The sequence below is a fragment of the Cynocephalus volans genome, chromosome 2 (assembly GCF_027409185.1).
Source record: "Cynocephalus volans isolate mCynVol1 chromosome 2, mCynVol1.pri, whole genome shotgun sequence".
Classification (NCBI taxonomy): domain Eukaryota; kingdom Metazoa; phylum Chordata; class Mammalia; order Dermoptera; family Cynocephalidae; genus Cynocephalus; species Cynocephalus volans.
In genome coordinates, this window is record NC_084461.1 from 167,746,789 (window position 1) to 167,769,540 (window position 22,752).

The 22,752-nt window shown below is 35.0% G+C and overlaps 1 protein-coding gene across 1 annotated transcript in view; it reads left to right on the plus strand.

Annotated features, from left to right (window-relative positions):
* Positions 1-22,752, plus strand: part of PBK (PDZ binding kinase) — a 28,397-nt gene that overhangs the window by 1,049 nt on the left and 4,596 nt on the right. The window contains exons 2-6 of the mRNA XM_063086910.1: positions 2,955-3,032; positions 7,489-7,582; positions 13,456-13,598; positions 14,182-14,351; positions 16,666-16,795. Coding sequence (XP_062942980.1) covers positions 2,975-3,032; positions 7,489-7,582; positions 13,456-13,598; positions 14,182-14,351; positions 16,666-16,795 — 595 coding nt within the window. The 5' untranslated portion in view covers positions 2,955-2,974. The remainder of the gene's footprint in view (positions 1-2,954; positions 3,033-7,488; positions 7,583-13,455; positions 13,599-14,181; positions 14,352-16,665; positions 16,796-22,752) is intronic.

The window sequence follows — 22,752 nt, forward strand, 5'->3', positions numbered from 1 at the left end:
CTTCAGGCTACTTTGTTCTTGTGTTGGGATGCCTAAGGGCTTTTCTTCACTTGCTCCTTAGATGATCTTACCCAGTCTCTTGGCTTTAATAACATCCGTGTGCTGATATTCCACCAGTTTATATCTTCAGCTTGTATTCCAGACCTATATTCTGCTGCCTGTTTTGCATACCACCTTATTGGTCTGATTGCTTCTGTCCTTTTTCCTGTTCAATAAATAAACACAAGCTAGAATGATCCCATAGAAACATAAGTCGGAGTATACCACTACTCTGCACAAAACTCTCTGATAGCTTCTGTCTCTCAGTAAAAGCTGAAATCCTTACTGTGCCTAAAGCTCTCTAAGTAAAAGCCACAGTCCTTATGGCTAGAGTGTTCTACTTGATTTGCCATCCCCCACCTTCAGCCTTTGTGACTGCATTGCCTTCTCCCCCTTGGTAGCTCTGCTCTCTTAGCTTTTCCTGGAACATTTCTCCCTCAGGGCCTTTGTATTTACTACTTCCTCTGTCTGAAAGAATTTCCCCTAGATTTTTGCATGGCTAGCTAACTCACTTTTTTCAAATGACAACTTCTCAAGGAGATCTCCTTTGACCACCCTAACTCTAATTTAAAACCCTTCCCAACACCTTTTGCCTCCCTTCACTGATGTATATTTCCCCTGAAATATTATCTAATATATTTATTGTTTGTTTGGGTTTTGTTTGCTGCTGTATTTCCACTGCCTAGAACAGCGTGCTGTTATAGTACATAGTACATCACTCAGTGACTGAGTGAATGAAAAATAGCTTCGTATAGATAGAAATCTTAACTCTCTGAAGTGCTGCATTACAACGTGCTATGGGAAAAGATGAGTGAAGATGGAAGAAGGGGAATCAGAATTACATGGGGAAATTATTTCCAAAGTAATAGTATGTCCTGCAACCCACTCTGCTAAATAGTTTATCCTTCTCCAAAGTTCTGAAACTGATTCCAGAAATACTACCGTTGTTCCTCCCTTTAAATTAAATGTGTCACTTGATAAAATTATTATATTCTTGGCAAGTACATGAAAAGGGGCTCTTCAGTTTTTTCAATACAGGAAAATCTGAAGACAGTAGTGATTGTAGGTACATTTTAGTCAAAATGCTGTGGGTTGAATGCGTCTGCCAAAGAAAGTTCCTGTGTTGGAAACTTGATTGTAACAGTGTTAAAAGAGTGAGAAGCCCTATTGTGGTAAAGATGGGGCCTTTAAGAGGTGATTGGATCATGATGACTGCTTTCATGAGTGGATTAATCCATTCTTGGAGTAATGAATTATGGGTGTGGACTGGTGGCTTTGTAAGAAGAACACACAAAGAGACCTCTTGCCATCCTTGCCCTGTGTTGCCTGCAGTGACATGGGACTCCATAGAGAGTTCCCATCCAGAAGAAGGCCCTCACCAGATGCACCCCCTAGTTCTTGGACTTCCCATCCTCCAAAACTGTAAGAAATAAATTTCATTTCTTTATAAATTACTCAGGTTCAGGTATTCTGTTATCAGCAACAGGAAACAGACATACAGAAAATGAAAAAGTTCTTGTTAATAGATAATTAAAGCTAGGCCTTTGAGGTGATTTTTCCCTCCCTTGGTCCACAGTTTTTAAAGATGCTATTTATTAAGGGCTCTGTAAAAAATTTAAGCATATTTTCTCTGCCTCTCAATTTTTTATATACTATTGAGCTTATAGACATGTTGGAACTGTTTTGCTTTATAATAAATCCAATATGAAATCTAACTTTTAAAAAAAATTAAAATGATTTTTTAATTAAAAAATGATTCTTCTGGGCTGACCCCGTGGCTCACTCGGGAGGGTGTGGTGTTGATAGCGCTGAGGCCGCGGGTTTGGATCCTATATAGGGATGGCCAGTGTGCTCACTGGCTAAGCGTGGTGCAGATGACGCGGTGCCAAGGGATGCAATCCCCTTACCAGTCAAAAAAAAGAGATTCTTCTAAGAAATGTGTTACAGAAGAAATAAAAAGGTTGAGTTGACTTGCTTGTATGTGCAGTACGTACATTTTATTTTCACAGAATTTTTTATAACAGCTTATTGAGATATAACTCATGTATCATAAAATTTACCCTTTGACAGTGTACAATTCAGTGGTTTTTAGTATATTCAGAGTTAACTATATTAAACAGTTATCTAGTTTTGGAACATTTTTATCACCTCAAAAAGAAACCCCATACTCATTGACAGTCCACATTCTCCTCTACCCCAAGCCCCTGGCAACTGCTAAGCTATTTATTTGTCTCTCTGGATTTCTCTATTCTGGACATTTTCTTACCTCTTTCACTTAACATAATGTTTTCATGGTTCATTCCTGTTGTATATATTAGTACTCCATTCCTTTTTTATGATTTAATGATATTTCATTGTATGGATGTATTACAATTTGTTTATCCACTTGTCATCTGATGGATAATTCTGTTGTTTTCACTTTTTAGCTGTTATGAGTAATGCTGCTTGCATAGACAGTTTCTTTAAAAGATATGAAGAAGGCTGGTTAGCTCAGTTGGTTAGAGCACAGTGTTGTAACAGCAAAGTTAAGGGTTTGGATCCCCTTACTGGCCAGCTGCCAAAAAAAAAAAAAAAAAATACAGTAAAGGATATGAGACCTATTAACAACTACTCCTAGGAAGTATGAGAGGGAGATATACTGTTTACCTTTTTGTAGTAGGTAATTTTTTTTAAACCAATTGCATATATTTATAATTAAAACAAAAAAACCCAGTCACTAATATGACTGTGGATAAGTAATTGTACCTGAGTTTCAGTTTTCTACTTGTAAATAAAATTGGACTAAATATTCGTCAAAGTCTTTTTTGAGTTCTCAAACTTTATGTTTATGTGATAATGTTATGAGTATTTTCTTCATGAATGAGAGTTGTAGTATTTATAACTGCAGCATAACTTTAAGTTTATTTTCATCATAGGACGTAGAGTGGTTGTTGAAATGGAAGGAATCAATAATTTCAAGACACCAAGCAAATTATCTGAAAAAAGGAAATCTGGTAAGAGAGCAGCTGTAAGACCTTTCTTCGTTTTATTGCTGTTAGAAATGTCTTAGTATTATTGCAGTTTGATCCTTTAATTATTATCTATCATATGTAAACAGTCTTACCATAAGTCTTCTTCACAATGTTAATCTTAACAAATAAGACTTATTTTATAGGCCAGGGTTTGGTGACTTATGGACTAATTTTATTGTTATTTTAGCAGATTTGGAGGTTCATCCTGATGAAGACTCAACTTACCTTGAACCACTAAGGAACACCTTTACCTTTTTTTTGCATATCCATGTGCAAAAAATGAACCTTAACCCTTAACTCACATTATATAAAAGAATGGGTAATGGTCATTTAGGATATCGTATATGGTTGGTCATGTTGTAGATGAATAAACATAGTTTTACTTTTTTTTCCAATCTGTATGATTTCCTTTTTCTTTCCTTATTGCACTGGCTTCAGTATATTCTTGAATTGAAAAAGTATTGGTGTGCACACTTGCCTTGTTCCCAATGTATTATGTGAGGTGTAGGTTTTTTGCAGATGCCCTTTATCAGCTTGAGGAATTTTTCTTCTATTCCTGGTTGTTATCGTGAATGGGTATTGAACTTTGTCAAGTGCTTTTGCTGAATCTTTTGATATAAAGTTTTCTTTTTTAATCTGTTAAACCAACATTTCATTCCTGGGGTAAAGCCAATTTGGTCATGATGTATTTTATATATTGCTTGATTTGATTTGCTGATATTTTCTATAGTTGTCTTTTTTTTTACAATGTCTGTCTAGGTTTTGTATCAGAGTATTCTGTATTCCGTATTCAGAAAGTAAGATGGGAAGTGTTAACTTCTCTTTTCTTTATACTCTTTTCCTTATCTTTGTGTAGAATTGACAATATTTCTTCCTTAACTATTTGGTAGAATTCACTAGTAAAGCCATCTGGTCCTAGAGTTTTCTTAGTAGGAAAATTTTAAGTGTGATCTCACAGTTAATAGTTATAGGGCTATTCAAATTATCTGTGTGTGTGTGTGTGTGTGTGTGTGTGTGTGAGCTTTTGTTAGTGCTTTTCAAGGAATTTGTTTACTACTTCTGTTTTAGTCCGTTTTGTGTTGCTATAACAGAAATACCTGAGACTGGGTAATTTATAAAGGAAAGAGGTTTATTTGGCTTACGATTCTGGGACAGCTGCGTCTGGCATGGGCCTCAGGTTGCTTCTAATCATGGCGGAAAGTGGCAGGCACCTGGTGGGTACAAGCAGATCACATGGCGAGAGGAAGCAAGAGAGAGAGGCAAGAGAGAGGAAGCAAGAGAGAGAGAGAAGGTGCCAGGGTCTTTTTAAGCAACAAGCTCTTGGTGGGAACTAATAGAGTGAGAACTCACTCATTAATCCCCCCTCCCCCAGGGAGAGCATTAATCCATTCATGAGGGATCTACTCCCATGACTCAAATCAGTTTCCAACACTGCCACATTAGAGATCAAATTTCCACATGAGTTTTGGAGGGGACAACACATCCAAACTACATCATTTTCTAAGTTGTCAGATTTACTGGCATAAAGTTATTTATGATATATTCTTACTACCCTGTAATGTCCTTTTTCATTTCTGGTACTGGTATTTCATATATATATATATATATATCCCCCCCCCCCCGCTTAATCATTCTGACCTGAGGTTTATCTCTCTTGGTGAGTGTTGCATGCACTTGAAAAGGTCATATTTTCTGCTATTGTTGGGTGCTCCATAATGTCAATTATGTCAAGCTGGTTAACCTGTTGACATTTTGTTCTGGTCTACTATATCACTACTGACTTTCTCTGTTTATTCTATTAATTACTGAGACGAGTGTTGAAGTCTCCAACTACAGCTGTGGATTTGTCTCTTTCTTTCAATTCTGTCAATTGTTGCTTTATATATTTTGAAGGTTTGTTATTAAGTACTTACACATTTAGGATGGTTATTTCTTTTGATGAATTTATCTGTTATTAAATGCCCTTCTTTATTCTAAGTGGTACTCTTTGTTCTGAAGTTCAGTTTATGTGATATTAATTAGAGCTGTTCCAACTTTATTTTGATTGGTGTCAAATGGCGTATTTGTCTGTGTCTTTTGCTTATAACAAAATAGCTGGAACTGGGTGATTTATAAAGAAAAACAAAATTTATTGCTTATAGTTTCTGAGGCTGGGAAGTCCAAAGTCAATCTGGTAGTGGTGACAATGGCCTTGGTGTCTCACATTGCAAGATGGTGGAAGCAGAGAAAGCAGAGAGAAAGACAGGCTCCACCTTTCAATTAACATAATAGGATTTCCCACCCCCTTAACAGTCACAATGGGGACCAAGTTTCTAATACATAAAGCTGGGGGGACACAATTCAAACTTCATTGAGTTTTGGGGGACATAATTCAATCAGGGCAATTCAATATGGGCAGTACAATTCAATACAAATGGTATATGTTTTCTAACCTTTTACTTTTACCCTATTTGTATCTTTATATTTAAAGTGAATTTATTAAAAACAGCATGTAGTTATGTCTTGTTTTTTTGTTTTTTTTTTTCAAAAATTCATTCTGACAACTTCTGCCTTTAATTGGTCAGTATCACCACTAGCCAAATGTGGCTATTTAAATTTGGATTCATATTAATTAAAATTAAATAAAATTACAAATTTAGTTCAGTAACCACATGTATCTAGTGGGTACTGGACAGCACAGATATAGAAATTTCCATCATAGCAGAAAGTTTATTGGACAACACTATTTAGACCATTAGATCATTTACATTTAATGTAATTATCTATGGTTGGATGTAAATCAACTATTTTGCTGTTATTTCATAGCTCACTGATGATTTTTTTTTTTCCCTAATCTTGGTGGTTTTTGTTGCTATGTTTTAAAATTTAGTTACTCTTTTTTCCTGCTCTAACATGTTATTTTTATCTATTGTGTTTTACATTCCATGAGGTTCCATTAGGACCTGATTTTACATCTTTTTCTTTGCTTGTTATGCACAGACTTTCCTTTACATTGAGCATATTTTTAAGATTTATATCTTAAGGTTCTTATCTGCTAATTCTGCCATTGTTATTTTATGGTATATTTCTGTTGGTTTATTTTTCTCCTCGTATGGGTCATATTGCTTCTTTCACGCCTGATAATTTTGGACTAGATGGTGAATATTTTACATTCAGTGCTGGATTTTGTTATTCCTTTAAAGAGTGTTTGGTTTTGTTATGGTGTAAAGTTACTTGCATGTTAGCCTGTTCCTTTTGAGATTTGCTTTCTAGGTTTGTGATAAACGTTTTCCTTGGGCTACAATTTAGTTGTTCTACTAAGTTGTGACCCTTTAGAGGACTTTACTCAATATTCTGTGTGTTATAGGGTTACCACACTCTGGTTAATGGTAATGTGAACTATTCCTACACCTGTGTGATCTCCAGTCATTGTTTAGCCTATTGCTTTCCTTTGGTGTTTTCTTAGCTTTGGGGAGTCTACCCATTGTATGTGTGGATAAGTACTTAACCAAACACTCAAAGGAAGACCTTTCCAGATCTTTGGAGTTTTCTCTTTCTCTTTGTAGCTCCCTCCTCTTTAGTTTGCCACTCCACAAATTCTAGCCACTTAGGCTTCTTTGACCTCTGGTCTATCATCAATTTGATAAGACTGCTGGGACTTCAAGCAGTAAGTTAGGCAATGGTAGAGCTCACCTCATTTGTTTCTCTTGTCTCAGGGATCACAACCCTGCCCTCCCTGTTGGCAAGTGTCTGAAAGAAAACCATTGTATTCTGTCAAGTTTTCTAGTTGTTCATGGAGAGATGGCAACTCCAGAAGCAGTTACTCCTCTATGTCGTCTCTTTAATGACTGTGTAATGCTATGTAACATATGCTATAATTATGCCTCTAATAATGATCAGGTAGATTTTTTGTTTTTTTGCAGCCACAAAAGCACATCTCAATATTCAAATATATATGTGCACATGCATGTATGTGTGTGATCTTTTTGGGCACATGTTGTAATGCAGGGGTCTGGTAACTTTGTAAAAGGCAAGAGTACTTAGTTTAGGCTTTGTGGGCCACGTAGGAACTCTGTTGCATTTTCTTTCTTTTGTCTCTTTCTTTCTCTCTTTCTCCTCTCTCTCTCCCCACTCCCTTTTTCTCTCTCTCTCTCCCCCTCTCTGTCCCCACCTTCCTCCCTCCCTTCCTTTAAAAATGTAAAAACAATTCTTAGCTTTTGAGCCATACAAAAAGAGGCCATTTTTTGATCTCTGCTTTAGTGTTACTCTATGATAGAGCTCCAAAAGTAAATGTGGTCAAAGTGTATCCATTTAAAATTAGGGTAGATACTGTCAAATTGCTCTCCAAAGAGGCTATGCCAATTAATACTCTTAACAATAGTATATTGAGAATGTTAGGATGCTTTTGTAGAGGTCTTTCCAAATACTAATTTTATTTATTTCTTTTTCTGACATTTAGTATTATGTTCAACTCCGTGTATAAATATCCCTGCCTCTCCGTTTATGCAGAAGCTTGGATTTGGTACTGGGGTAAATGTTTACCTAATGAAAAGGTGAGTATAAGATTTCAGATTAACCTTTTTATATGGAACTATAGTTTTACTGTACTTGGAGACAAAGGAATATGAAAAATCAAATATTTAGATTTGGAGTATGTTCCTGATCCTACCTGACTGTTATTTTCAGTTCCGAGAGCCTTTTCTAACTTTGCCAGAGCTCTGCCTGGTATGCTGTTCTCTTAGCTTCCTCCTGATGGATTATTAAAAGGGAAATAGTTTACCTTAAAATTTTTCTTGGGCTTCTATAAGAAGGAAAGTGGCAGGAGAAAAGGGTTCCTTTGTGGTAGTGATGGCTGAGGTGGGGTCCACGGGGGCCGGATAGTCTGCCTCAACCCACCCTGTCCTCTTACCAGGTTCCTGACTCCACCACAGGAAAGAATTCAAGAGCAGAGTTACAGTAGAAAGTGAGAATGGGTTTAATATAATGAATAAGAGATACAGATTTCACAGAGGGAGTGCAGCATAGCTCCAGAGACTGAGCAGGGCCCTCTTCAAGTTTAACGCAAAAGTAAGAAATATGTTAAGTTCACAAAGTGCAGGCTGGCTCAAGAGAGTGAGCAGCCACTTGCTGCAAGTAAGTTTCATACAAAAAGAAACAAATACATACTCCACAGGCAGAGTGCAGGCTGGCTCCAGGAGAGTGAGCAACAGCCCCGCCTTCTGCTGAGATTTGGCCTTTATAGTTTTGCCATCTAATGAATATTCAATTAAGGGGGGGTGTTCTCAGTTATGTAACATTAGTTTTGCACGTGCTCAGTTGGTCTTTCCTTGGAGCATGTTCACTGGTCAAATCTTATCAAATGCACCAGGCATATTCAAGAATATTCTGTGCTCTCTAGCAACTGTAGTGGAAGGTCATTGAACTACCAGGATTATAGAACCCTTCTCTACTGAGCATGCCCAGTCACTGGATTTGCATAAGCCAGCGCCTTTTGGTCTCATTTTTCCTGTGTTGGTGCTGAAAAAAGGTCTGCCTGGCAACAGTTGCTCTCCTCTAGGGGAGGGCCCAGAGGAGGGGCCTGAGACCTCAGGGAGTAGCTTAAAACCCAGAGGTATGTACCAAAACTGAGCCCAGGGAAACTTAGCACCTCCTATATCGGTAGTAATATAAGATTTTCATAAGGAAACCAGTGTTGAGAAAGAGGAAGCCAGTGTTGGGTGATGTCGGTGACTGATATGCCTTCTATGTGGAGAGCTGCTTTCCCAAGATATTCTCTTCTAAAAGAAGCAAAATGTTTCTTACTTCTTATGGCATCATTATTAGTTAATAAGGATAAATACATGATTTTAAAGTAGGGAAATTGTGTTAAAAAAATGAAATAATTGAACAAGTATGGTGCTAATAATATAGATGTCAGCAAACAGTTTTTTATTTTTGCTTTTCTTTTTTTTTTTTTTAAAGATGACTGGTAAGGGGATCTTAACCCTTGACTTGGTGTTGTCAGCACCACGCTCTCTGAAGTGAGCTAACCAGCCATCCCTATATAGGGATCCAAATCCGTGGCCTTGTTGTCAGCACCACACTATCCCAAGTGAACCACAGGCCAGCCCTTGTTTTTGCTTTTCTAAAATTAGTTCTTTTAATCATTACTTTGTACTAGTTTTATGTTTATTTAGCAGCAGACAACTAAGTCAATATGTATTCCTTAATGCATTCTTGAAATCAGCCTGACTAGTCCATCTGTGCATATCTTAGCTTCATCTAGGTTTATACTCTTTCCAAATAAAAATGCTTTAATAAGAGGCTAATGAATTGCGAATAGTCTAGCAAGTATATACAAGTGGGTATTCCAGAAGCATTTTTGCTTAAACACCCCCAGTGTGTGTTTGTATGCTATTGTTTTGTAAACACTCATTATTTAGTGCTTAACTTCTAAGTTATTTTGAAAGAAAAAAATTTTCACAGGCTCATAGCTTCTCTCATTTTTTTCTTCTTTAAATCAAGTTTCTAAATGTAAAGTGTATTTTTAACAAAGTTATTCTGTATGTAGCTTAGTCAAAAAGCTTCATGTAGCTTATCTTGAAAAATAGCAGTCCCTGCCTGACCCTTCCACTCCTCATGAGGCAGCCCTGTCAGCCTGGAGTTTTCCTTCACCAGTAAGCTCGAGATTTCCTCTGCCTCTCTGCTGAATTAGATCCTTTTTTTTTGTATCTTATGTCTTATTATTTCTTGGTTTACATCCCATGTTGGTTAAGAACATCTGGTAGCTCTCCATGAAAAGGTACACAGGAAATTTATTTTTAAGAATATGCATTTCTAAAAATATTTTCATTTTGCCCGCATCCTTGAATGGACCTTTTTGTTTTTCTGCATTATAATTCTCATTTAGAAATAATTTTCCTTCAGAATTTTAAGGATATCAGTCACTGACATTGTTTTTTAGCTGATAGTGTTGCTGTTAAGAATTCTGAAGCCTTTCTGATTGCTGATTCTTTTTATGTAATCTGTTTTATGTTATCTGTTCCTCTTCCAGATCCTTGTCCTGATCTGTTTGTCACCAGCATTCTGAAATTTCACAATGACATGCCTTGGTGTGGGCCTGTTGGAATCTAATAGTTCCTGTTCTTAAATTTTTGAGACATTTAAAAAATATTACTTTGTTGATGTTTTTCTCTGTCCTTTATCAGGAACCCTGTTATCTGGATGTTGAACTTACTGGACTGATCTTGGATGTACCTTTTTTCCCAGGCTGGTTTTCCTACTTTCTGTCTCTGTCTTTTTGCTCTGTTTTCTGAGAGATTTCCCCAACTTTATCTTCCATTGCTTCTATTCAGTTTTTCATTTTTTTCTATCTTGTTTTAAATTAATTGTCTTTATGAAAAATATCATCCTAAGTCTTTTGGGGTGCTAGAAATGTTCTGTATATTGATCTCGATGTTGATAACTGTTGATCTGGGTGTTGATGTATATAAACATGTTAAAAACTCATCGAGCATTTATTGTGCATATGTTCATTAATTACATGTTCCTGTGTGGTTCACAGATTCTCAACTGCCAGTAAACCTCAGGCTAAAGACCATCTGTTTTATCCCCTCCCAAAGCCGGTCTCCAGTCTTTAGAGGCTGGGGATAGGGGATGGGCAGCTGCCCTGTGGTGCAAAATGGGAGTCTTTAAGAATCCACCTAATTTTTAAATAACTTTCAAGCAGTTTGTTGGTCCTGTTAGGTCAGTTGCTTTCATCTGCTTTCTCGCTTCTGGGGTTTTTGTTGCTGTTGTCTCCTCTGCTGTTATTTTCATTCTTGTGGATGGGTATATTTCTTAAAATACCCATTTGCTATTATTTTAGTCGGGTATGGAAAGGATAAAAATTATATGTGTTTGTTTAAGCTGTATTTTTAATCCAGAAGTCTATATTTTTTAATGTTAAGTCATTGCTTTCCTAGATTAAATCCAATATAGTTATGATGTGTTATTTTGAAATAAACTGATGAATTTAGTTTGGTTATATTTGTTTGGAATTTTTGTATCTGTGATATAAACTGAAGTTTGCTTGTGATTTTCCTTTTTCCTTTAATTTTTTAAATTAAGGCTATACTAGACTCATAGTTATTTTTCTTTTCTATTCCCCAAGGAATAGTTTGTATAAGATTGAATGATAGTTTCCTTGAAAGTTTAGTAAACTCACCTATAAAATCATCTATACCTTGTGTTTCTTGTAGGGAGATTTTAAACTACTGATTAAATTTCTTTTAAAATCAGTTTTCTTAGATTTTTCTAAGGATTTGTGTGTTTTGAGTTTTATAAGCACCACACTCCAACTAACTGAGCTAACTGGCCGTCACATACTATTTTGACTTTTAAATTATTGGTGTGAAGGTTTTATTATATACCTTTTTTTTTTTTCACTTTTTATTTCAACTGTGTCTGTAGTAATATCCCCATTTTTATTTACAATATTATTTTCTCCTTTTGTTTATGTATTTTATTTCTTATGTAATTGCATCAGAAATTTGCCTATTTTACTAGTCTTTTCTTTCTTTTTTTTTCTGGAGGGTAGCCAGTATGGGGATCCGAACCCTTGACCTTGGTGTTACAAGGCTGCACTCCAGCCTACTGAGCAACTGCCAGCTCCCATCAGTCTTTTCGTTGAACCAACTCTTGGGTTGGCCAAGTATTTTATTTGGATTTCATAAATATGTTCTTGTCATTCCGTAGATTAGGATATGTTATGGAAGAGGTGAAGATGGACTTGTTCACTGAATTCTTAACATTCAAGAGCTGTGGGGTGTTAAATAAAAATTATCAGAGACCATTGTTTTGGACTAAGTTCCTGCACTAGGCCCCAACGGACCAGATTAAAAATCAAAATAGAGTCACCCCCATCACTTAGGTTGTGGTCTGACCTGAAAAGTCAGGAGAAAAAGATAACAGCCAATTTCCCAAACAGCCAGTTTAAATCTTCTGTAGGTGTGATAATGAAGTTCCCTCTTTAATCCTTACACAAAACAGATAGCTTAAAGTAACCTGATGTTAAATAATCAGGTATCTTCCTGTCCCCACCTTACAAGGAAAGTAACTTTGAAATAACCAATGTGCTTTTCTGTTTCTGCTTTCTTTAACCTTTTTCTGTCTATAAAACCAACCTCTCTGCTGGGCTCATTGGAGCACTTATTCTATTTTATGAAATAACGTGAATGGTTATTCTATTTTATGGAATAACATGTTGCCTGATTCTAGAATTGTAATAAAGCCAATTGAGATCTTTAAATTTGTTGTAATTTTGTTCTTTGACAGGGGTAACCCTTAAAGCTTGAAAAATATGTTTTTTTTTATAAACTGATGTGGAAGAGGTTATCCTCACATGTTGTTATCTAAAACTGGAGGCTTAAGAATAGTTTAGATAAACTTATGGATGATGTATATGAATTAAGAAATCTTGTGATCCTTTCAGTACAGGCTTTTTGATTAAAAAACAATAACAAAAAAGTTTCTGCAGTTGTAGAGCTATGGCGACGAGGGAGTACAAATCTAAACAGATCTTTGGTTCATTCTATTATTTTATGTTCTTATGGTTAAACTTTTTGTCTTGAACTTTTGAGGTTCTTTCCCTAGCTTTTGTGACCTCATGCTACATACACTTTTTCTTTTGTGATTGGTATAGCCATAAATAAATGTCTATCTTGTTGGCTAAACATTTCCTGATTTTGATTTACCTGTTTGTTTGTTTAAACATTTATACCTTCAACATTCTTACAATGGCTGAATCTTCCTAGAAAATAGAAACTTACATTATCTTCATTTGTATGTTTATTATTATCTCGTTAAGCACATGCCTTTGAGCATGTGGTGAAAAGTATAAGGTGAATTGGTCAGTGCAGAGGTAATGGTATTTGCTGGTGAAGAACATGCTATTCTTGATATATATGGGCAAATGTTTTTGAGGAGATCAGGCATGTTCAGAGTGGTATGGCCGTAGACAGGGCCAAATGTTTTTGAGCATCTCCTCTTTAAATTAAATTTCTTTGAGACTAATGCATATTAGTTTAACATCCTATAACTCCATCTCTGGTACACATAGTTAAGAGTTTGAGTTAAATGTTTGATAAGTAGTTGATAGTCTGACATGCTTGAATGGTAAAATTAGAAAATAATATAGTAATTTTCAAATTTAAAATTTATAATATTCTATCCTCATCCTTCTCTCTTTTTATCCCCTTCCTTCCAGTGTATAGATATCAGACTTATCTCCTACTTGAATGGAAATATAGCAGAAGTGTTAATAATCCAAAATATGCTAAATATTGTTTTTTTAGAACAATAAATTATTATAAGTCCTTTTCAAAATTAGGAAGTTCTTAGTCATTTGAAAATATATTGTGGTTTTTATTCTTTCCTATACTTTTTTATTAATAATTTTTTTCTTTAGATCACCAAGAGGTTTATCTCATTCTCCTTGGGCTGTGAAAAAGATTAATCCCATATGTAATGATCATTATCGAAGTATGTATCAAAAGAGACTAACTGATGAAGCTAAGATTTTGAAAAGCCTTCATCATCCAAACATCATAGGTAAGTTTAAATTTATTTGGTAGCAGTGTCTGGTATAATATTATTCTTTTTATCCAGAAGCAGTTCGTATACTGTATTAACTGGTTTCACCAATAAAAATGAAGAGGATGGGACTGGAGGTTGTCAGAATCAAATTAATGGGAACAATCTAAAATAAAAATTAGTATATAGTAGTTTTACATGCTTAAGTTTTACATGCTTAAACTTCATGGGACTAGATATAATCATTGTGGGGCTGGTACTGTGGAGATTTTAGGAATATAAAATGATTTTTTTAAGATAATTTAGATCCATTTAGGTAATTTGCTGGTTTTCCTTTTGCATTTTTAATACAAGCAGAGCTGGTGAAACCATTATATTTAGGGAAGCATAGAATAGTAAAATATTTTAATCTATGGTACTATTGGCAAACACTGAAGGCGTTTTAAATTAGATCTACCGGATTAGTTCTGTAAATAATAGCTGTTTCATTGTATATTTGTCAGTGTTAGTCCAGATCCATGCTTTCAGTCACATTACTGTAAAAAACTTAAATAGTATTGTTCTTTCCTGTTCTAGTAAAGAAAATCATATTTTCTTTAAGGTTATCGTGCTTTTACTGAAGCCAGTGATGGTAGTCTGTGTCTTGCTATGGAATATGGAGGTGAAAAGTCTCTAAATGACTTAATAGAAGAACGAAATAAAGACAGCCAAGATCCTTTTCCAGCAGCCATAATTTTAAAAGTTGCTTTGAACATGGCAAGAGGGTTAAAGGTAACTGTGCCATTATATTTTAAATGACTTTTGTGGAAGACAAAGAAACTAAACGCTTAGTTTAGGTGGGAATTTTTTTCTCCCTAAAGTGGGAGTTTCCTTAAGTTAAAATCTTTATAGAGTCTCTCATGTCATGGAGTACACTATTTCTTTATTTTGATCAGCAAAGTGTTGTTTGGGACCCTCACGTAAGCCTGAAATAACCTAAGTCAGGTAATTTTTCTATAGAGATCACACGTTAGACTTAGTTAAATGGATTAATAAATTTAACACAAATTTAGTAATTGTCTTTGGGGGTGCAGCCTAACATCTTGTTGATATAAGCAAACCTCTTAAAGATAACTTTGTGGGATAAGTTTGGACATCATGAGTGTACATCTAGAGGTCCAGTGAAAAAAGCTCTCTCAGTGTTATGCAAAGAAATTATTGTGCCTTTGGCTGGAAAGGGGAAGAGGGAGGGAGGGATAGTGAGAGGTTGGTTAATGGATAACAAAAGTACACCTAGATAGGAAGAACAGTGTCTAGTGTCCTACAGCACTGTACGTAACTATAATTAACAACAATTTATTGTACAGTTTCATTTAGCTAGAAGAGAGTATTTTGAATGTTTCCAGCACAAAGAAATGATCAATGTTTGAGGTAATGGGAAAAAAAAAAAAAAAAAAAACGTGATTGCTAGGATTTCAGGGAATGAGGGAGGGGAGGGAGTGAGGAATGAATAGGTGGAGCACAGGATTTTTAGGGCAGCAGAACTATTCTGTAAGATACTGTAGTGTTTATGCATGTCATTGTGCATTAGGCAAAGCCCATAGAACTGTACAATACAAAGAGGGAACCCTAATTAAAATTGAGTTAATAATATATTAATATTGATTAATAATTGTGACAAATGTACCACACTAATGTAACATGTCAATAACAGGAGAAACTGTGGGTGGGGGAGGGTATGGGAACTGTCTATACTTTCTGTTCAATTTCTCTATAAAACTAAAACTGCTGTAAAAATAAAAAAAAGGAATTATTGTGGCTTTGGGTAGACACAATGTAAGGAATAAAAAAATTCTGTGTACTAAATAACTTAAACAGAAATACTACTGATGGCTCCAGAAAACTACTGGATGACTCAAAAGCAGTTCAGGTAATAGTGATGCTGATATCAAAGTTGCATGTTAAGAGTTCAGATAAAATTGATATATGAAACAGATTGGAGAAAAGCAGTGTTTCTAAATATATATATTTTAATACATGTATAGAAAAACTGCTTTAAAATGGATTTTTTTTGTGTGTGTGTGGCTGGCTGGTATAGGGATACAAACTCTTTTTTTTTTTTTTTGTCGTTTTTTCGTGACCGACACTCAGCCAGTGAGTGCACCGGTCAGTCCTATATAGGATCCGAACCCGCGGCGGGAGCGTCGCCGCGCTGCCAGCGCAGCACTCTACCAAGTGCGCCACGGGCTCGGCCCGGGATACAAACTCTTTACCTTGGTGTTACAAGCACCACATGCTCCCAAGTGAGTTAACCAGCCAGCTCAGGATAAACCTAATAATTTGTATTATTTAGTAACTAATGATTTTAAATGTATATATACAATGGAATTAATAAACTATGTTGTGAATATATTTGGGCCTGTTTACTTTATGATGAGCAGCATTTAAATTAAGCGCAGTTTAAGTGTTACTGTGTAAAGAGTAGCTATATACCAAGAATTATCTCTTTATTATTTCCAAGCCAACTCAGAGAAGATGTTCCAATGCTGAAGAATGAACAAATAACCATTTTGCAGGACATTTTTTAATGTGGGTGAATATTGTTACTTGCCAATTCCAAAAAGGGGTTAATGTGTAAAACAATATAGTCTTAGATTACGTTTCTGCTTCCTCTTCTGCTTGTGAATTATGTATGGCTCTAAGTCATCTGTTGTTACGCATTATCTCAACAGTTTGTTTGAGGAGAGTATACCTCATTATAAGGATTCTAAAATTATTTCTAAAAATTACTAGCCTCAAGTAAAATTGCAGTACATTTTGAAATCTGTACTCGTACCTTCTGATGTAAAAGTGTATAGGATGGATTTGCAAATACAAAGTTAACTTATCTATAAACAGATGTTTATCTCTAAAGAATCTTTTAGATTTCTGTTTAGTATGGCAGTCTGAGATAACATGGGATATTCCCTCTCTGGCTTCAAATAATGGACAAATACAAACCTGTAGTTTAGGAAGGGAGTTCAAATCATTGTTTTTATTTGAAAGTTATCATATTTTTTTATTAGTTTGCATTTATAATCATATGTTAAATTTTTTACTATTTTAGTATCTGCACCAAGAAAAGAAACTGCTTCATGGAGACATAAAGTCTTCAAATGTTGTAATTAAAGGTGATTTTGAAACAATTAAAATCTGTGATGTAGGAGTCTCTCTACCATTGGATGAAAATATGACTGGTAGGTAGTATTCTAAATTTTAAACTTTTGTTTTTTATACAATTTTTAAATTTCTAATTTTTACATTTTTAAAAATAGAATAAGTTCACATTGTTCAAAAATCAAGAACTATTTTTAAAAAGTATATTTAAAAAGTCTATAATATTATATCTTCCTCCTTTTCTGTCTCTCTTCCACTCAGTCTCCAGTCCCCTCCCTTGCCACACATACAGTATAAATTATTGGCTGCTGCTTAGTATATGAGGGTACTTCAAAAGGTTCATAGGATTCATATTTTTTAATTCTATTTTTCCATGAACTTTTTGAAGTACCCAAGTATTTTAATTGAAGATAATTTTGGAAAAGATTCTAACCTGGATCTAGATTTTTAAGCAGTAAAATATCTGAGAATAGAAAATTAAAAAAAAATTTTTTTTTGGTGGCTGGCCTGTGCAAGGATCCAAACCCTTGACCTTGGTGTTATAACACTGTGCTCTAACCAACCGAGCTAACTGGCCAGCCCCAGAAAATAAAATTTTAATAAGGTTTTTTCTAAAGCAGTCTATTTAGCGTCAGTAAAATGAAAAGACTTGGGAAACTGGTAGAAGAAGAAACTGGAGTGGAAGTAGGAAAGAGGGGTGCTAATAAAGGCCAGTCTTCTGCTTTTTGCCCCTTGGCCCACCCCAACTCATTCTCTTTCTTCATTGTAATTACTGACCATTCTTCTCTTAGAGAATTTCATATATGTTCTTGGTGAGAATCAAGAGCCAGCCTCAAGAGAAAGCCTCTGCTTTCAACATATTATTTAGTAAATAACACTTGTTTGCTTCTTTATATGAATATGAGTTAAGGGAATGGTTAATGAATGCTGTTTAGAACATATGTACACCTTGATTTCTAGCTGAAGTAAAAGTTTGCGAGTTGAATTGAAGACAAAAGCCAGGATAAATAGAGTGGCTTTAGTGGTATCTGTAATCATTCAGAGAAATAGAACTGCTGTGAACCCTTATGCTAAATAACTGTGACAGAGTTGAAACTTTAATAAATAAAAGAAGAAATTGTGAAGCAAAGTAAAAATATTTTTTAGTATAATTTTCTCAATCCTTAATAGGACAAATAGACAAAATTAGGGATGTAAAAGATCTAAGTAAATCATGATGATTTCTCTGCATTAGAATATTTATTAAGATTGACCAGGTACTAGGTCACAAAAGAAAACCTCAGATTACAAGAAGTAGAAATAGTCTAATAGTTGACATTCATTGACATCAGTGCTGTAAATCTAGAAATTTATAATGAAAATGGAAAGAAAAGGTCACTTTTTTTAGAATTTAAAACACTTCTAAATAATTCTTGGCTAAAAGAAATCAAATTTTAATTATAAAATAGTAGAAAATAATAAGAATATAGCAACAAATTGAAATCTATTTAATACTGTCAGAACCACTCAAAGGAAAACATGTTCATTATTTAACTTTTTTGAAATTAAATTGAGTATTCAACTCAAATTGAAAATGAAGCCCTGAGAAAAGTAGAAAGCAGAAATGAATTAGAAAGTCTGTAAATTCTACACAATCTCAGTATGATCTATTTTAGAACATATCAAAATGAATCTAAAGTTCATCCTTGAGGATACATGTGTAACCATAGCCAGGAAAATTCTGTAAAAGAATGGTGAGGAGGAATCCTTCTGGCCAGATGTTTAAAAAGTTTTATAAAGCTACAGTAATTAAAGAAGTGATGCTCATGCTAAAATAAACAGAGATACAACATAAGAGAGTCGGGAAATAGTTCCCAAATAAGTAGAGGAATTTGTTATGTGATAAAGGTGACATTTTTGTATCAGTGAGAAAGAGGCAGTTTAGTCAATAAATGATGTTATCTGGACATTTTAGAAAAAATACAGCTGTTTTTTGTCCTCACACTTTAATCTCCATAGGTTAAAGATTCGGGGAAAAAATAAAAGTAGTAGAAAAAATTGTTGATAAATATTTCTTTAATGTTGGGCTTGGGGAGGACTTTAAAATAGGACACGAGCTAGAAACCATTAAAGAAAAGCTATTGACTACCCCAAATTTTTTTGATAAGTTTCTGTATGTAGCTGGGTGGGGGGAGGTGGCAGAGGGGCAGGGAGATTAAGACATTACAAATATAGGGTAAAGAGTTAATATTTTTAATGTATTAAGAGTTCTTGGTTAAAGTTACTTACCACACTTTATTTAAATTGCCTCCATTCCTTCGTTAGACTTGTAAGCTCTAAGATGCTGGGAACCTTGCATATCTTGTTCACTGTAATATCCTTAGCTCCTAGGGTAGTGCCTGAGTTGTAAAAATATTATCAAAGGAATACTAAGACAGTAAATTAAAAGGTTTAATTTAAAAACAACAGTGTAGGTAACATGTCCTCTCATACACTAAGCAGAAATTGCAACTGGTGCATCATTCAGGTTAGGATAGGTTTCGCTGTGGTAAAAACTCCATGACGTAAAACAACCAAGGCTTATTTCTCAAGCTGCCTGCTGAGTCCCATGCCATTTTCACATTAGGACCTAAGCCGGCGGCACAGCCACTTGCTGTCATTGTGTGGAGGGTAAAAAGCTCTAGAGTGGCACTGTCCAATACAGTAGCCACTAGCACGTGTGGCTATTTAATTTAACATTTTAAAAAGAGGAAAATTCATTTTCTCCGTCACTCTAGCCACATTTCATGTGCTCAGTAGCAACCTATGTTTGGTTGATGTTTATTATATTGGACAATACAAATTTAGAACATTTTTATCATCATAGAAAATTCTACTGGACAGACTGCTCTAAAAAGTCTTGCAGTAACAATTAAATGCTGCAGCTCAGAAATGACATAAGTCATTTCCATTCACAGCTCACTGACCAGAACTATTCATGTGGCTTCTCCAATCACGACAGGCAGGAAAGCACAATCATGTATCTAGAAAGTGGAGAAAGAGCATGCACTCACTACGTGATGAACAGCTCTAATAACCACCACAGTGCGAGAGCCTTTTCAGAGGACAGTTTGGAAATCTTTATTTAAAAAAAACAACACAAATCTTAAAAATATTTATGCCTTTGACCTGTAGTTCCATTGTCAAGAACACATTCAAAAGAAATAATTGGGCAGTGCAGGCATTTTTTTTACAGTAACCTAATATATTTATTCATTGCTGCAAAACTTCACATTCTGCAAAAGTCCCAAGATACAACTAGGTTTATAGAAAAAATAGAGTTGGGGTAGAAGACTCAAAACCCATGCAACTTTGAAATTAAAGCAATAACAAAAACAGTAATAATCCTAATAACAATACTAGCACATTAACTCATCACTGGCACCCAGCATCAGTCAATCCTTTGTAGCTACAAACCCTGGGTTTGTACTTTCTTGAATGTGTAAACGGAGGCATTTATTTTCAATAGATACCTTTAATTAAGATGAAAATTTTGATCTGGCTTTTTCATTTAAAAAAAATGTTTTTAAGCATCGGAGAAATGTCTTGGCAGCTCCTTTACCTCCACTCATAGCTTCACCAGATAGTTTACTGTTGTAATCAGCATGGCAATTCTTAAAACTCCTATAACAGCTGTGCCCTGAAGGAAAGCATTTCTGCAGGCAAAGGCTTTCTGTTTATGAGGAATTTTGCTCCTGATCACTTCAAAAATAACATTACTGGGAAAAAAAATCACATAACTAATCTTTTTACTAATTGTGTTTGAATTAATCTGTGTTACAAATATACACATTGTAGCAGAACAGACTGTATGCAAAAATATATGAGAATGTTCATCAGCTGTGGTTTATCATACCACTACACAATAGAATACTACATGTAAATAAAATTATATAGTTATATATTTGTAGGCATGGAAATTTGTAGGCATCCAAATTTATGAAGCGAGATGAACAGATTATAAAATAACACTTAAAATATGTATTTATATATACATGAAGAAAGGTTTGAAAAAAAAATACCCAAATCTTTTAAAATTTATTTATTTATTTTTTAATAGATAATTTATTCATGTTTCATAACTAAAATATACATAGGTGTTCTGTGGAAAGCAAAATCTTAACTGTGCTTATCTCGAAACTTATTAATTTATTTGCGAATATGATTAATACTAAATACATGGTAGGCACTGTGAATATGGAGGAGATGGGATAGACACAGTCCTTTATCCTGTTATAGCTTGTAATCCAGGAGGGAAAGCAGTTCTTGAATGGTTAATAGTAAGGTACAGTGAAAGTTATGATGCAAGGAATTATGTAAACATGGCAGTAGTAATTTACCCTGTCTAGATGTCAAGAAAGGCCTCCCTAAATAAATAATGTTTAAGCTGAGAAGTGAAGGATGAATAGGAGCTCCAGTTTTATCATTTTTCAATTTGGGATAGTATCCTTGAGAACTGCATAAAGCAATGTCTGCTTAAACTCTTAATGTGGTAAAGGGCAATAAAATATAAGTTATTTCAGTATCGACAAAAAGGAATGGCTGAACCATTAATTTATGACCTCGTCTAACTTTTGTTTTCAGAACAATTCATCTTCACAGAGAGAAAATTTAATAACTTATGTAGGGACCAAATTCCATTAGTTTAAATACTAATCACAGACTTGGAGAAATGTAAGCAGATATGCAGGACTGTGGCTGGCTAGAGTCTAAAATTGGAGCTGTTACATTAGACCTAGAGTTCTAGAAAGCTACTCTTCAGCTGGGTGGATCTCCATAGGAATTTGGCCTGCTCACAATGGAGGGTGTATCCTTCCTTACCATCACAGAGTCATTGCCCATGTGGACCATGTCTACATTCTTCTCTTGTCTAGTCACGCATTCCATGGAGTGACTCTTAGACATAAGTTAGTATGGGGAAAGCCTTCAAGAAGCTTATAATGTCCATGACTGCCCTCCAAACTTTAATGCCCAGAGCTGCAGTAAGTCCAGAGGCTGCCATAGAGACTTCATTCCTTTTCCATCCTTGCCTCCTGATGCTAGGTGCTTTCCTGGCCTGGCATCTTTGCTCTCACTTCATTTTCAGACAGAGCCTGCTCCCTTATCAGGCACGCCCCAAACGCTGACTGACTGAATGCATGCTTGTTGACTGTAGTCTTGCATTTCCTCATTTCTGGATTCTTGTTTTTCCTTCTTTTAGACCTCCCTTTTGTTCTTCAAATGTTAGTTCTCTCCCTCTTTCCTTGTAAATGTCTTGAGACCCTTAGGGCAGAACTTTCCTTTAGTTCTGAAGAGAAAATTCTTTCATTAATCAGGCTCCCCTGCTTTTTTTTTTTTTTTTTTTAACTCTTGTTCAAAGTGAATTACAGTTGACCCTTGAACAACGCAGGTGGTTAGTAGGGCCGACCCCCCTATGCAGTCAAAAATACACATAGACCTTTCCACTCCCCCAGACCTTCATTACTACTAGCCTGTTGTTGACTGGAAGCCTTACCAATAAACAATTGATTAACACATATTTTGTATATGTGTTATATATACTGTATAATATACTCTAATACTACCTAGTGAATATTCTCTTTTTAGAGTTTGAGCTTATTCTAGTTATAGCAGAAGACAGACTTTTAAATATGAAAAGGAAAAATTACAACATTATGGAAGAAATCATAGAGTATGTTTGTTGGCCTCAATGGAATTAAATTAGAAACCACTAACAATAAGCCATCTAGGAAAACCCCAAGTATCTGGAAATTCAGCAACACAAATTTAAAAAAGCTATGGGTCAAAGAAAATGACAAGGGAAATTGGAAGATATTTTGAATTGAATAATAAGGGAAATAACAACATATCAAAATGTGTGCGAAATAGCTAAAGCACGGCTTAGAGGGAAATCTGTAGCTGTAAATGATTATATTAGAAAAAAGAAAAGTTTTAAATTAATGACCGGTGTTTCCTTTTAAGCTAAAAAAAAAAAAAAAACAAAGCAAAGCAAATCCAAATTAAGTCAAAGGAAGAGAAT